This window comes from Mercenaria mercenaria, chromosome 2, assembly GCF_021730395.1.
Source record: "Mercenaria mercenaria strain notata chromosome 2, MADL_Memer_1, whole genome shotgun sequence".
Lineage (NCBI taxonomy): Eukaryota > Metazoa > Mollusca > Bivalvia > Venerida > Veneridae > Mercenaria > Mercenaria mercenaria.
This window is the reverse complement of record NC_069362.1, coordinates 56,831,111-56,848,491: the sequence shown is the minus strand read 5'-3', so window position 1 is coordinate 56,848,491 and position 17,381 is coordinate 56,831,111. Positions and strand designations below refer to the sequence as shown.

Genomic DNA, 17,381 nt, shown 5'->3' with positions numbered 1-17,381 from the left:
ATTATATTACAGTATTTTTATTAGAACTAAAGCTACGTTACATAAAAATATTCAAAATATTTTCTTGCATATGCATCTGCATAGAAAATGCATCCATTATCAAAAAGAAAACATCTGCATAAATTTGTTCAATGATAATACATTATACAATTTTTCCAATGCGATATTAACAGAAAGCTTTTGGAGTAAAAATATCGAATAATGAAGTCCATTGATACTTACAAAGGTATATCTCTATAATGGCATTTTAAGCTAATTCAAGAGATCTGAGACGCTCTAGATATATAGAAACACGCACTAGATACATAGAAAACACGCAAGATCAGAGACCCTTCAGATGATATAGAAAACACACAAGAGCATGCCCTTGGGATATATAGAAAACACGCAAGATCAGAGTCTCTTCAGATAACATAGAAAACACACAAGAGCATGACCCATCAGAGACCTTTCAGATATAAAAAAGAAACTAACATTATTTTGCCAAATATACTGGACAAAGAATCTAATCCGCCTATTGTTATTTTGTAATGATATCTTAAAATTACTGAAAGTACATTTTTAAAATTTAGCTAATTCTTAGAACAATATGTTGTTTATAAAATTTTGACAAATCAACATCTTATAAGTTTACTGATGACTTCAACACCTTTCACAAAATTACTCTACAATGTCGAAAATTTTCAAACTAGTGATATAAGGAATACAACAACGAAAAAAAATATTATGTCATTGTCGTACACTATCGATGATCATCTGATATTTTCATGGTATTTAACCACATTTACTAGTAATAAAAATCAAAATCTACATTTCTGTATTCTTTCAAATAGTATTCACCCGTTTTCTAAAAGCGTAACTGCTATATGTATTCAAAATATTTATTGCATGATTTGATATTTTTGAAATTTTGATATGTTATTAGTAATATGTTGATTTAAATGTATGCTAAATTTCAAAATGTACATTTAGTAAGTTTTTAGGTCGACTATCCGAAGAATAGGTAAAGCTATTGGACTCGCCCATTCGTTCGGGTCAGATTCGGCGTCTGCGTCACGATTTGGTTAATTGTTTTGCATGTAAGCTGTTACTACCTTTTGAAAGGGATTGGAACTTCATATACTTATTAACTGTGTTGAATTGACTTTCATTGCACAAGTTCCATAACTCTGTTTTGCTTATTACAAAATCATGCCCGTTTTTCAACTTAGCAGTTTTTCGTCAAGTTTCTATATGTAAGTAGCTAATAATGGGAAAAAATACACAATCGATACACCTAACACGACACACTTGTTCACTGTGATCTGACATGCAGTGCACAGGTTCCATAACACTATTTTGCAGTTGCAAAATAACCCCTTTTTCGACCTAGCAGTTTTTGGTAAAGGTTTTATATGTAAGCTGGAATCTTAGTACCCTCTAATGGGAATGGATTGAAACTTCACACAGTTGTCCACTTTGATGAGCTGACACGCATTGTACAGGTTTCGTTACTCGATATTGCATTGTTACAAAATTTCGCCCCTTTTCTGACTTTTGTGCAGTTTGTTTAATAAAAATGGCAGAAATTGACCTGAATAAAGGTTCATCAATAAATACAGCACAAAAATGATGATCTGATATACCCTTCAGAACTTCATATACCGTTACATAGTAAGTTCCAGTTTGATGTTTTAATTGTCCATTGTTCTCTTAGTGTAATGTTCTTTCTATTTTTATTGTCCTGGTAACTAGCAAATATCGCATGTTACGTTTAGAAAGTGACAAACATGCTTATTCAAGCATTAAAATGCTAAAATGTATATTTTATAAGATTTTTATTTTCGTCTTTTTATAGATAACGTGCATAAATTTAGTTCCCTAATGTATGAGTTATTGCCAAATGTATTATTGTGAAACAGAACGATCTATATATTAGCTACAACACTACATTTGAAAAATTGCAGGGTATGATATACTTACATGACAGTGAAATAAAATCCCATGGTAAACTGAAATCCTCTAATTGCCTGGTGGACAATCGATGGGTGTTAAAAATAACAGATTTCGGTCTGCACGAGTTTACAGAGGGTGAAGAGGACGAAGATGAGGGGGACTTTGCTAGATATAGAAGTAAGAGTGTTATGTGAGTTTACTAGATATAGAAGACAGAGTGTCATGACAAAATTATGACAGTTTAGGAACATCTCTCGCTCAGTATTACTGATCAACTACTGGTGAACATGTTCGCAATTAATAAAGTAAAGTCTATGTGACGTATTATATCACATCCTTACAGTTTTCACTGTATGGTAACTACACCGGTAGCTGTGTGTTTGGATCTGTCCAATATGGCCTCTCCCTAACGGAAACATCGTGTGAGTTTTTCTGATTTCTATTTAACACGATCTTTTTACATAAAGATTTATACCGTTTTGTCTTATCCTTCTAAGCTCCAACTTATGGGTTATAAAATGACCATTTCAAAGCATTTCAGTTTAAATCATTAAGTTATAAAAACGTGCAAATTATAGCAATCAAGAAGCAAAAACGCAACTTATAATTTTTTTCAAACGTTTTGCAATTGTATCATCAGTAAAAATTGTTAAGTAGAACAAAGAAGCATTTTTGCATATGTAGCCATTGGTCGCTCGACCGAAAATTTAGTATGTATTTTTGCGACAAAATACAATCTTAAGTCAACCACATGTATCAAGTAAGTAACGGTAAGTAAATAACAGTTAACGGTTTGGATTTAGCATATGTAACGGTTTGGAATGTATCTAAATTCACACGATCGGCATCAAGGTTGATAAAACCAGATACAGCTATAGTTATCTCCTTCACCTATTTCTGGGATATCAGAGTGGCATTGTATATGGATGAAATATAGTGACTTGGATTTTAAGGTGAATCGATCCAAAACGTTTATGTATCGCAGAGAATAACACCTAGAAAAAGAAGCAAACTGAAGGTTATAAAACTAAATATCTTAGTTAAAAGAAAAAAACTGCGTATAAATGATTCACGAATTAACATTGTAACAAATTATTTATGATACCGATGCTTGAGAATGTGTTACGTATAATTAAAGATTTGTTTCCGCGAACATTTATAAAATGGAGCATTATGTATCGTGATACATAGGTCAAAACGACTTTGAAAACATGGGCTGTAAGTACGTTTGAGTGCCTAACCAAGTCATTCATTTTCGAAATCAATGGTTCTATCACAAGCAAGTCTTCCGTCTCTAGGATGATTTGATCTAAAACAAATTCGTTTAAAGTTATATTAGTCTACCATATTTGTCAGTTACGTTTTAGCGACAGCGATCAGTAAAAGAATAGAAACTAGGCCCTTATAAACATGTTTTTTGCAGTCTCCACAACCGATTTGAAAACAAATTAGTTTTTCGCAATTCCAAAAGGAATTTGAAGAATACGCAGTGTTATTGCATACATCTGTTCGTCGGCTTTAGCGTCCCGATTTGATAATATATTGTATTAAAACGAAACACACCTGTCCACTGTAATGCTCTGGCATGTAACTCTAGTTTTCTTTCTCACAAAGTTATGCCCATTTTTCGATTTGGCATTTTTGTAGCAATTTTTATGTACACAGGTATTTCAGTAACCTCTAGTTAGAATGAATTAAAACTTTACACACCTCTTTACTGTTCTTACATACAATGAACAGGCTTTATAACTCTGACTTTGGCTTTGTCATGAAATTATGCCGTCTCTTCAACTTTATAAATTAAGCTTTTGTATGGATATACGTATGTTTGTTTGTTTCACTGAACAACTTTAAAAATGAAATGAAACTTCACAACTTTCATCACTTGTTTACTGTGACATGCTATGCATAAGTTTCATGATTCTACTTTGCTTTTTTAAAGTTATGCTCCTTTTGTGACTAACGGTTCTTGGTTTAGTTGGTATTTCATTTAGCTAGTAAGAGGGAACATTTCAGTGGCTTCAATATAAGTCTAAGCAATATTGTTTATGTCGCTCATTAATTCCTTGAGCTTTTTTTAGTGACAAGGAACTCCAGTAATCAGTATATAATTAAACAAGCAAGTGCATAATTAATTTTCTAAGAAAATTCTGCCTACCTTCTTTTGAAATGTAGGATCGGGAAACGGCAAATGTTTTAATGAGGTACACTAGCCACCATGCATAATTGACATTATGTATTCTTGCACCCTTTGCCATGCGGTAAGATTCTAGACTGATGCATTTGAATTTCAGTTTATGATGAATGGTGTGTTACAATTGCCTTTCCTGGTTAATCTTCTCGCACTTGTGTTTCAGATGGGAAAATTACAGTGCCACGCTTGAGAAATGAAATATATAAAGGGAATGTCTAATAGGACAAACCACGTTCTAAAAACGTAGTCTCTTCACACTAAAAATCTTACAACAGCCTATGCATAGAAATGTACACACAAAAACGCATAGATAAACCTTAACGTATAAACAAATAAGCAGTTAGGCTTCGCATTAGCAAAACCACCACAACGGAGTACGAGACTTATAGTACATATAAAAAGGTGATAAGGTAAACTTGCCTTGTAAAGCAACCACTAAATATTCAACCTATCGCTCCACGTATTTCTGCCAGACCTAAAGCTATCCCTTTTACAGATACCATTCAACTGGGATGTTTCTTTTACAATTATTACTTGTGTGGTGTGCGTCAATGTGCATAAAACTAAATTTGGCCTCGCAGAACATTTGCACCAACAAGTTTTCAATTAACACACTTTTACTGTCATCTTGTATCCATTTCAAACTATCTTGAAAAGACTGTCTTTCAGACTGGCAGTAGTAACATCGGTTTGAGTAAATACATATTAGGTAAACTAAACAATTCATATTGATCAACAAATGAGTATTTCTTTGAAAGTATAATTATATTTCCATTTTAAAAGCATGCACATTCATAAGAATGTAATGGCGATGCTTCTTTTATCGGAGGATATGTTTGAAAATGCACCACTCACTTACCGATTATGGTCACAATGCAAACTATGAATAGGAGTAAGAAAAACAAATTAGCCGTTAGAAAGGTAACTCCAAACCGCAAACTTCCAAACAGACAAAGTTATCCCAGCCGATGAGCATTTGTTATCCAAACCGTTACATTCGTGTTTCTACTACTCTCAACGTTTTGTGTCCTTTTGAATATTTAGGTGTTTTGTACATATCACAGTTTATCCACATCCATTAAGTCAAAATAGATTGATTTTACTAACAATAAATACGAAATTTTAGAACACCTGATACGAAATTGGGCATTTTCTATTATTTTAGAAGACATATTTAAGTCAAACACCATTCAAATCTCAATGCCAGTGTGGCTCATTGCCAGGGTGAATAGTGTTTAGTAACAGAATTTTAAAAAGAGGCATGGAATATCTTCAAAACTTTAATATGATGTTCCATTGTTTTCTGCTTTGAGTGGCCATATTGGACATATCCAAACATGGCTACCGTTGTAGTTACCATATAGTGGTTTTAAAGGTGAAAAAGCAAAGATATATTTATCATTTCATGGTTCCATATATAAGTAGGTGGTCCACAGTTTAAGGTATATGACTTGCTTTTTTTATGTTTACTGGGGCTAATATGTAAAACAATAAAATAAAACTGTTAAAATTAACTTCTGATGTCAAGTAATAAATTATTTGTTGAATGGCTTGTCGATCAGTAGTGAAAACTATTTGAACTCGGTCAGAGCCATTCAATAAATGTATACTATGTATCAAAGAACAAACGTGAATGACGGATGCATGTAACTAATATAACTAAGGGCAGTATACATGTTATTACAGATCTTCTTTGGAAGGCTCCTGAATTGTTACGGGTAAATAATGCCCCAAGACGAGGCACGTTAGAGGGAGATGTTTACTCGTTTGCAATAATATTATATGAAATCTATGGAAGGAAAGGACCATACGGAGATACAGAACTTTCTCCCAAAGGTGATTTCATTATATGATTTATACATAGGTTAACACTATTTATGCCGGTTCCATAGCAATTTTGACTTGCAGCAATTATATTATCCTTGAGCGTTAGTAAGTCAAAACAGCTAACAGTATTGCGGTATAACAAGTTATTTTGCACAAGTTAGGAACGGAAGAAAACGTTACTACTCAAATATAGTTAAACTGGAATTTATGAAGGCACGCAACACAAAATACATGTGTATATAGAAAAAGAATTCCCAATACTTTTCCTAGAATAAAAAATATGAACATAAAGTCTATAAGTTTCATTACATAAACTTATTCAAATTAAGGTATTGTACTTTCCCTACTTCATTTTGAAACAGAAATCATCACACGAGTAACAGGATTTCAAAATTACACTCCGTACCGTCCACATCTCGGGGCACTAGATACGACGCCAAAAATAGCAACAGACGTGATCAGAGAGTGTTGGGACGAAGAGCCATCACGAAGGCCGGATTTCAAAATGATCAGAAATAGGTTGAAGCCTATGCAGAAAGGAATGTAAGATAACACACATTTTTACGATTTGAGTAAAACATTTTATATATCAATATTTCAAAAAAGAAACACGGGATGCATTTCATAAATAAATACGAATTGAGAGAGAGAGAGAGAGAGAGAGAGAGAGAGAGAAACAACCGTTTTGCACTAGTCAGAAATCTACTTCCGTTTCATGCCAGTGACAGAACGATTTTATGACATACCTATCACGGGTTTTACAAGCACAGATCACAGTTGTGGTCTAGATCTGGTTGGCAAAATCAACTCCAGCCAAATAGGGCTTACCAAATCAAGCAGATGTTATGATAACTCAATTTTATTATTTCATGTGACAGTTTGATAGTGGTACATTTAAATGTGATAAAATAGAATTTCTATATTTTCTCTGTCGGTTAGAACCTTTAAAATGTAATTTGCCTTTTTTTCATATTTAAAGATAAAGAATTTGTTATTTTTGTAATATAGATAAAAACATTTATCCTCTTTAAAAGAGTGAATGGAGTCTATCATAAGATAAGGACATTATCTTCTCTAGTGTTTTCAAAATCAAGTATACTCAAGGACCACCTATAAAACAGCGAGAAAATCCATCATACTGTTCATTAGCCTTATAGTGTCATTATCGAATTACAAATAAATATTTCTTGATAATGTATTTTTCTATATGCCAAGAAGTTAACTTTGATCTTTGAAAATGAAATAAAAACGATATATTCCATTTGTTGTGTTCAGAACAGTTTTTATCTTGACCCTTAATGTCTCTTGTTAAGTATATTTCGAATAATAACACTTTCTAATATCAATTACTTTCTTATCAGAATATTTTGCACATGATAATACTTCTATTGTTTATTAAAACTGTTTCAAACACGTATCAGTTTATGCTAGATAAGAAGCTGTTTCACTTAGAACAGCTTTCTATCAGACATATTAGCTACGGATTATTGTACGGATTGCTTAAACTCGTGTCTTCTAATGCGCAACACGTTAAAGCAATAAGATAGTAATAGTAAGTTCATCTGTTTTATTATTAAATTTTATCTATGATCTCACATTTACAGGAACGCAGTTGGTTCGGTCACTTATCCTATGTAGAAATATCCAGTTGAAGGATCAGTATTGTAGATTTATCATAATGTATTCTATTGGAAAAGTTTACAACAGCATTTAACACATTTTTGTGTCCTACCTTTTCTCTTATTTATCCTATTTAGTCGAGTAGCAGTAAAAAGTACAAATATGTGTTGTAATAAGCATATATACTTTGTAAATACAGGAAACCAAATATTATGGATAACATGATATCTATGATGGAAAAGTACGCGAGCAATCTGGAAGCCTTGGTGGAGGAGAGGACAGATCAACTCAGGGAAGAGAAGAAGAAAACAGAAGATATATTACTTCAAATGTTACCAAAGTTAGTTTCTACTAAAACCTAAATCCTGATAAACTCAATTATAATATTTTGATTCTGTTAGAATACCAAATTTTAACGAATAAAGATAAAACTTCTATTGTAGTTTCAGAATTACTTGCGAGGAATAATATGCATATCATTTGTTGGTTACCAAGGACATTTCACTTTTATTTCCGAAATATCTTAAAAGTGTTTTTGCATATGTAGATGATATTAAATATTTTTGCATGAATTTCAATGATGATGAATATGGTTTTTATTTTCATTGAATGGTATGAAAATAAAATATTTCACAAGTGGCGTAGCCACGAGTGACTTGTTTTTTTTCAAACCACGAGATGAAAAAAATATTTATGAGAAAAAAAAACTTGAATTTTTGTTTATTATATACACAAATGATTGAAAACGTCGTTTGTTTACATTAAGAACGAGCGACAACAACAACAACAACAATACATGAAATTTTGTCTTATTTTCGAAGTAAACGAAAAACGTTACCTTTACATCAGCCGCGAAGATATTAAATATGAGGAGTGTAGTTGTACGAGTTGCGTACACCGGTTAGATCATTGTACAAAGTATATATTTTGACTTGAAATAGTTTGTTTCACTAATCTTCATTTTTATACGCCCGAAGGGACGTATTATGTTATACCCCCGGTGTCCGTCCGTTTGTCCGTCCCTTAGCAATTTTGTGTCCGCTTTGTAACTCTTGAACCCCTTGAAGGATTTCAAAGAAACTTGACACAAATGTTCACCACAACGGGACGACTTGCAGAGCGCATGTTCTGGATGGCTCGCTTCAAGGTCGAGGTCACATTTAGGGGTCAAATGTCATAGGAGTGTGTTTCGTGTCCGCTCTGTAACTCTTGATCCTCTTGAAGGATTTCAAAGAAACTTGACACAAATGTTCACCATATCAAGACGATGTGCAAAGCGCATGTTCTGGATGGCTCGCTTCAAGGTCAGGGTAACACTTAGGGGTCAAAGGTCATATGACTTTGTTTTGTGTGTATATTGCTCTGCATTGCGATGCTCTTGTTTTTATTTGGCAGATCCCTTGTTTTGTGTGTATATTGCTCTGCATTGCGATGCTCTTGTTTTTATTTGGCAGATCCCTTTTTGTTCACTTACAATAATTGTTTTTAATTACTTCCTTTTTATGTTTAAATAGCTTATTTTGTAAATGTTTTGTTATTGGCCGTTGGGAAAAACCGAGACCACTTTTCTGTGGTACAACATGGATGGTACCTCCAATTGTTAAGTGTATTTTGACATATCTGTACCTGGTAAGGATGTTTTTTCGGATTTAGATTTTTTTCTGCGGATTTAGAATTTATTTTGGAAGTTCTTACCTTTGATGTGAGTGTGTTTCGTGTCCGCTCTGTAACTCTTGAACTGCTTGAAGGATGGTAAAAAGACTTGGCACAAATGTTCACCACTATGGACAAATGCAGAGCGCATGTTCTGGATGGCTAGCTACAAGGTCAAGGTTACACTTATGGGTCAAAGGTCATACCTTCGGGCGTATATTGCTGCGCATTGCGGTGCTCTTGTTGGACTTTGAAATTGGTTCAGTTTTCGTACAAGTCCGCGTTTTGTCAAAACTATTTGACTCTTTGAACTCTTGTTTATCATCATGATGTCTTACCTGTAGGCGAGAGTGCATAACTCTGTCAACTAGTTTTTGCTGAATTGTGGCCCTTTTGGACTTTGAAATTGGTTCAGTTTTCGTACAAGTCCGCGTTTTGTCAAAACTATTTGACATGTGGCTTTGAAACTTTGAACACTTGTTTTCACTTCAAATGAATGAATACTAAATAGTTCCGGAAAACCAGTGAAAATATAGAAAATATGTTTATTGCAGTTAAAATATAGAAAAATATATTTCACTGCAGTGAAACATAAATACAATGAAAATATAAATTATATTTTATCAATATTTCTCAGTAGTTCATTAGAAAGTATATATTAAAATGTGTTATGTAAGATATTTTTACAGACTAGCCATCACATATATTGAGTGTTGTATTGTTAAATTACGTATGCTAACAGTATAATCTTTAAAAAAAAGTTGAAAATATCAATATCTGTTTGAATGATAAATATGAAAGGAAAAATAATAACACTTTTAGTGCTGTAAAAACATGTATTTTCTCGAGTTTTCGTAGTTTCGTATTGCATTGCTCAAAATAACTAGCAAGTTATATCATTTATAGTAATATATAGTTAGCAAACCGTACTCGGAAACACGTGATTTGACTGTAAGGGAAGCCGGCACAATAGGAATACTTTCGTTAAGCAAGTTTGCGAATGAATGAAAAATTCCACTGAAGTCATAATACGATAATTGTCTGCACACATTCTAATTAAGACTTAAAAGTAAAATTCAGAACTGTGCCTCTTCAATACAGATTTTTGTCAGCGAGAGCCGATATGTAGAGGTTTAAGTAATTCCATTCAATATTTATACAGAATTCCAATATTTAGCATATATGGTTAGTATAACTAATTTACAAATCACCTAATTATTTCCAGGGCAGTGACCGAGCAGTTAAAACGAGGAAAAGTTGTAGAGGCAGAATCGTTTGACAGTGTAACAATATATTTCTCTGACATATGCGGCTTCACGGCCATGTGTGCAGACAGCTCACCATTGCAGGTAAAGGTTGCGTATTGCACATCGCAAAGCCATATTGCAGACCTTGTAATAATTACTTGATATAGATTTTACTTTTTAATTACACATTGCAGATCAAAAACGGATGTATATGTCGACAGCAATCTAATATATATAATGATAAGCAAGCGTTGAAATGACAAACTTTCGTGAATATCAGGGTTTTGGTAGTCCTGTTGTCTAGTGGTAACACGCATGTAAGTCAAGAAGTTCGGGGTTCAAGTCTTGGTCAAAACACTGGGAAATACCAGAGATGCTCCCACCCAGTTAAATGGAAATTATTGTTTTTTTTTTTGTTTCGGGGAAAACTCAGTCGCATGTATCGGTGAAAGAACAAGGCTGTTTACTCGCATTAGATAAGCCGTGTTCTCTCTCTCTCTCTCCTAGGAGCCCTGTCTCTCGCTCTTTCCTACTGGTAAGATGCACTGGTAGATGATTAATTTCTAGCCATTGAGTGGTTGTGTTTGTCTGTCTGTATGAATGTATGTAAAACACATTAGAACATATTATCATGAAATTAAGCTTAATATATAAGATACTGAATAGCATCATCAGTTAAGTGCCTTAATTGTGGAATAGTTGAAGTCTAACTTGATTGACGCGCGATTTCTGGAATTACCCACTCAGAACCATTACATCATTACATTGCTTCGCTGTATAAAGCATCAACTTGTTATGTAGCTAGTCAGTATTGTGAATGCATCTTTACTTCACAAAACTCCCTAGAATTTGATCGTTTAAATAGAACCAGTTTACCAGGAGGAGATATAGGTATATTTTCTTACAGGTTGTGAATCTGCTCAATGATCTATACACCCTGTTTGACTCTATCATCGAGCATTACGACGTCTATAAAGTAGAAACGATTGGTGACGCTTACATGGTTTGCTCCGGCTTGCCAAAACGTAACGGACTTCTTCATGCTGGTAAACAAACCATTACGTTAACAATGAATATAGCTCCAGTCTTGTTTCACAAACACATTGCTTTTATGATGGGTCAAAATGACAATGAAGAAGAACATTTAAATTTAAATGCTGTTTTCTACCAGTTTAATCAAATTGTAGTTTCGTCTCTTGGAATCTGTGCTTATATTATATAGTTTACTATGTTTTCATTTCCATTAAATCAACGTTACCAAAGACATCGACCCTGCAGCATTTAACTGTCTTCCTGATTGTTTTCATAGTTGTATCAATTTACTAAATAAATAATTCCAATTATTACCACAGAGTAGAATGCATATGATGTTTTCTCCATGTTAGGGAAGATTCAGAAAGTTAAAATTTTCTCAGGGGACCTCTATGCTAAATCAAGAAAATATTTGTGAGTGTTATAAAGATAATACCACAGTTTTAAGAAGTGTCAAGACAAATTGATAGATTAATGTGCAGCTTCTACGTATATTACAAATAAGTCATGCACTGATAAACAAATCGTAGCTTACAGCAATAGTATAAAGTTATATAAAGTAATTCAATTCAATGCAGATTTCCACTTATCTGTAAACAATAGTTTAGAATAAGATCTGTCTTTTTGCAAATAAAATTTACTCTAAAGCGTTAATTCCATAATTGTTTTATATCTAACAGGTGAGATTGCATCAATGTCACTTCACTTACTAAAGGCAATTAAGCAGTTTAAAATACGCAATCGTCCTGATGAAACATTAAAGCTACGTATTGGTATTCACTCTGGGCCAGTAGTGGCTGGTGTTGTTGGCCTGAAAATGCCTAGATATTGTCTGTTTGGGGATACTGTAAATACGACGAGCAGAATGGAGAGCAATGGAATTGGTAAGTAGAAGTCATCCCTGCATAAGCCTGTATAAACCTGTATAGATTAACTATCAAATCGGTTATACTGCATAGCACATTCTAAGCGAACGTGAAAATTCGATTTCTTAGCAATAGAGTGGGAAAAATATTCGAACAAAATAAATATATATATACACTTCATTCATATATACATAATCGTTAAAGGCTTTTTAAAACCAAATAAGGATTAGTATAATAAGAAATAAAAGTAATTTCTTTTCCCGAATTTTTCAGCGTTGAAAATCCATTGTTCCCCACAATGTAAGACGTTACTGGACCAATTAGGCGGTTACATTCTTAAGGAAAGAGGTCTAGTGTCAATGAAGGTATATGAACATTTAAATTTATTGCATTTAATTAAAAACGTCATCGTTTGTCTGATCTTGGAATTATTATATGTAACCATAATATATAATGTAAATAAAATATTGTACTTGTGATATTATGTTTTGTAATGACATTTAGAATAAGTATACGTCACGATTTATCACTTGAAACAGTAGTCAAATGTAACAGTGTATTGTGTCCATTCAAATATGAGTGAACACTTGTTATACTGCTTCCCTATATAATTAATGCTAGCCAGTTTTCTAAGAATTTTATAATTCCTGTATCATGTTTAGTTCTTATTTATCAGTTATGAGTAAATGTTTTGCTGCTTTACACAAAATAATCAGATATTGTTCATTTTATTGGTGCGTGTTAAGTCACTTCTTTGAAATGAAAATGTCTTTCATTAAAGTAGATTTGATCAACCAGTTTGACTCAACATATTTACACAAAATGTTTAATTAAATATCTACATTACAGGGTAAAGGTGAAATCCTTACATACTGGCTGATCAGTGAGAACAAACAAAAACGTTTGAAACGGTTAGAATCCGTGTCAGCATCTCAAGGTTTTGCAGTACCTACTGCTGGTGATAGTGATATTGATGAAACAATCACTTTCCGAACATCACTTGATGGTGAAACAAATAATGCTTATGATTCTGTCCGCGAATCGTCCTGGAATCACAGCGGGACAGAAGAGCATAGTGATACTACAGGGATGATAAATGATCCGAATATAGAGGAAACTGTTTCTAGCTTACATGAAAGTGACATCTTATGTAACGGAAGACATAAAAGTGATTCGAGCAGACAGAGAAACGGAGATATAGAAACACGTGTGGAAATGAAACCCCTTCTTAGTCACGTGACATAAATTTTCAATGTTTTGTCCCATTCTGTGAAACATAGGCTTGTTTCTGAAATGTAGACAAAACATTACTTACAAAACAATGAACCATATCAAAATATATAACAATACTTTACATGCAGATTGAACTGTTTTCAAAAACTGTAAAACCTATACTTTTCTATGGTTGTGAGGTATGGGGATATGGAAACATAGATGTAATTGAAAGGGTACAGTTGAAATTTTTAAAGTATATTTTGAATGTGAAAAATTGTACGGCAAATAATATTGTTTACGGTGAAACAGGTGTTACACCAATATCAATTGACATCAAATCGAGGATTGTATCATTCTGGTCAAAACTTGTTAGCTCAAATGAAAGTAAATTAACAGGGGATATGTATGCCATACTTTTAAATCATTTCCAAGAAACAAATGTAAATAACATAAGACATTATTTATGGATTAGAAATGTTAAAGATATATTGATAAGCAGTGGAATGATAAATGTATGGGAAACACAAACATTCCCAAATGGTAAATGGCTTTATATGACTATAAAGCAAAAATTACGTGATTTATTTCTAAATGAATGGTATTCAAATATTGAAAATTCAAGTAGTTGTAAAAATTATAGGATATTTAAAACAAAATTTGGTTTTGAAGACTATCTGATCAGTACACAAACAAAATATCTTAAGTATATTGTTAAATTCAGAACGAGAAATCACAGACTGCCTATAGAAACCGGTTGTTGGAATAGAATCCCTTTAGAATTAAGGAAATGTACATTATGTAATCAAAATATTAACGATGAGTTTCATTATCTCTTAGAATGTTCAGCATTAAATATTGCAAGAAAAAAATTTATTAAACCACAATACATAAGGAACCCTAATGTCATATCATTTGAAAAATTAATGACAACCAATTTACACAATCATGTTGAATATAGAAAGCTATGTATGTTTATTAAGGATGTAGGAGCGAATTTTTTCTAACGGTCAGAATTTTTTCATGCTCTGTGAGCTTGAAGAACATTAGTTTCTAAGACAAACAAGAGAAGAAAAAACACAGGTCACCGAACTCGTTTTATTTTTATAGGGCATTTTCTTCTCCCAGTGTTTGAGCATTTCTGAAATTTTGTAAAACTGTAAAAATGGTGGTATGTTATAAAACATATAATATCCCATTTAATGTTAAAGGGATTTCATGTCTTACAGGTTAATATGAATACAAGGTGATATCAGTATTATATAAGCATAAATGTCACGAACAAATCTCTTTCATTTTTACATGTTGACATAATTACCCCACCCACTTTATTTTCAATGGAATAAAATGTTTTTAGATATGCAAAAAAATTCTGACGGTAAGATTTTCAAAATATTTTGTAGCTTTAATGACATACAAAAATGCTTCAAAACGGACAGGAAAAATGTTGGGGTTACCGTGCATCTAAGAGATTTATTAAGAAAAAACTGTTAAAAACTGGTGAATTTTGATATTTTTGTTCTTTTTGCTTTAATCTATATTTTCTAGATAAAATAAAGTGCTATCTTGAAGAGTTTTATTTCAGTTATAGCTTATTGTTATATGTATCAGTCAGAAAAATATCAAAACCAAACTTGATCTATTTCATAGATATTTGAAATTACCTACCCCTACCCCATCTTAAATCTTACGTCAAATTTAGGCAAATGCCAGCCAAAAATACGGGTGAAAAAATTTTTTTCGCAAAAAGTAGAATCTGTTTTGTTAAATGGTACATTATTAGCCATATTTTAATTATTTAACGTTAATTTTTTGCAAAACTTTTGTTAGAAAGCAATATTCGAAGAAACATTTTTCAAAATGGCGGATATCCTGAAAAAAAAAACGCTTGTACATCCTTAAGGAAATTATTAAAATATTTGAGTGATGTTTTGAATACAGTGATTTATGCTAGTGGTGATATATGTATACTTTTTGTCGGGCAGTATTGTCATTACTACAAATGAAATGTTTTTGGTTATATATATTCTGTTGAAAGGAACATCTCCCTTTGTATAACCATGTTAAATGTATAATATTTAGCCTCACTGATATTATATGTCAATATTATATTTTGCCTCATATTATCATGTGTATCATGAAATGAGAGTAATAAATTGAATTGAATTGAAAATTGAATTGAATTGAATTGAATTGAATTTACACAAATCACGTCGCTCTATATTTTCATTCAATAGCCATATTTATTTGTAAATGGCAGTATTTAGTGCACTTTTATCTTATAGTATACAAAAATATTTATAATAATACCTTTTATATACGACACGGAGCTACAACAAAAAGTACTTCATTAAGTCATATTGTTGTTTTCAAGTGTAAATACGTTCTGTTGTACAATCAACCAATTAGAACACACAGCAAGCGACTAAATAAATGTACATACATGCAAAGTAACGAAAGCTGAAAAATAATGTAATCTAAAATCTTCAGAGATATTTAATTTCTATAAAATGTGTTCACTTCTAACGTTAGAGAATATTTCATGTAAATGTCCCTGTGGTTTGAATTGAAATACTTATAATATAAAGTTGATTCTCGTGATTTTCACTTTATTAGACACGAATTGCCCTTATACGAACGAAACGGACGTCGAATAGCAATCCATTTATATAATGAATCCTTATAACGGAACAGTAACAGCTGTCCATTGGTTTGACATGGATCCTTATAACGAAACGGTAACAGCTGTCCACAGGTTTGACACGAATCCTTATAACGAAACGGTAACAGCTGTCCACAGGTTGACACGAATCCTTAAACGAAACGGTAACAGCTGTCCACTGGTTTGACACGAATCCTTATAACGAAACGTAACAGCTGCCACTGGTTTGACACGAATCCTTATAACGAAACGGTAACAGCTGCCACTGGCTTGACACGAATCCTTATAACGAAACGATAACAGCTGTCCACTGGTTTGACACGAATCCTTATAACGAAACGGTAACAGCTGTCCACTGGTTTGACACGAATCCTTATAACGAAACGGTAACAGCTGTCCACAGGTTTGACACGAATCCTTATAACGAAACGGTAACAGCTGTCCACTGGTTTGACACGAATCCTTATAACGAAACGGTAACAGCTGTCCACTGGTTTGACACGAATCCTTATAACGAAACGGTAACAGCTGTCCACTGGTTTGACACGAATCCTTATAACGAAACGGTAACAGCTGTCCACTGGCTTGACACGAATCCTTATAACGAAACGATAACAGCTGTCCACTGGTTTGACACGAATCCTTAGAAGCACTTCAAGCGCAAACTAGCAGAACGCAAAGGAAAATAAAAAAATGAATATTTTATAGAAAATGCAAGCTCATATCCCAAGTTTTATTTCAATATGAATGATTACTGTAAATCATGTTATTTTCGCTTGATTTTTTTTCGGTTAGTGGGAAAGTGTTAAACACTAAACCCGCCCTGTTACGTGTCTATGAATCAGAATCAATATATCTCTCAAATAACCAAATGGGAATTGTGCAAGATATAAATCTCTGATAGAATTGGTATTATAGCGTTGACTGTATGACCGAACCGTTGATGGTTCTACAAAGGTGTGCGTTTATCTTGGTTTGACTTTTCAATAAATGAGTGAGGAGGGGATATAGTGAACGCCTTACTTTAGCATTGTATCATTATTGATAACATTTAATTTTTTGAAATAAATAAAATACATTATAGAAAGAATAAATTATTCTAATGGAACTTCACCACATATATTAACAACACC

The 17,381-nt window shown here is 32.8% G+C and overlaps 1 protein-coding gene across 2 annotated transcripts in view; it reads left to right on the top strand.

Moving 5' to 3' along the window:
* Nucleotides 1-16,106, top strand: part of LOC123564001 (receptor-type guanylate cyclase Gyc76C-like) — a 121,168-nt gene extending 105,062 nt beyond the window's left edge. For both annotated transcript variants that reach the window (XM_045357243.2, XM_045357242.2), the window contains 9 exons: nucleotides 1,947-2,112; nucleotides 5,816-5,965; nucleotides 6,319-6,499; nucleotides 7,776-7,916; nucleotides 10,455-10,578; nucleotides 11,384-11,522; nucleotides 12,189-12,392; nucleotides 12,648-12,739; nucleotides 13,224-16,106. In XM_045357243.2, the coding sequence (XP_045213178.2) occupies nucleotides 1,947-2,112; nucleotides 5,816-5,965; nucleotides 6,319-6,499; nucleotides 7,776-7,916; nucleotides 10,455-10,578; nucleotides 11,384-11,522; nucleotides 12,189-12,392; nucleotides 12,648-12,739; nucleotides 13,224-13,619 (1,593 nt within the window). In that variant the 3' untranslated portion in view covers nucleotides 13,620-16,106. The remainder of the gene's footprint in view (nucleotides 1-1,946; nucleotides 2,113-5,815; nucleotides 5,966-6,318; nucleotides 6,500-7,775; nucleotides 7,917-10,454; nucleotides 10,579-11,383; nucleotides 11,523-12,188; nucleotides 12,393-12,647; nucleotides 12,740-13,223) is intronic.
* The last annotated feature ends 1,275 nt before the right edge of the window (nucleotides 16,107-17,381 follow it).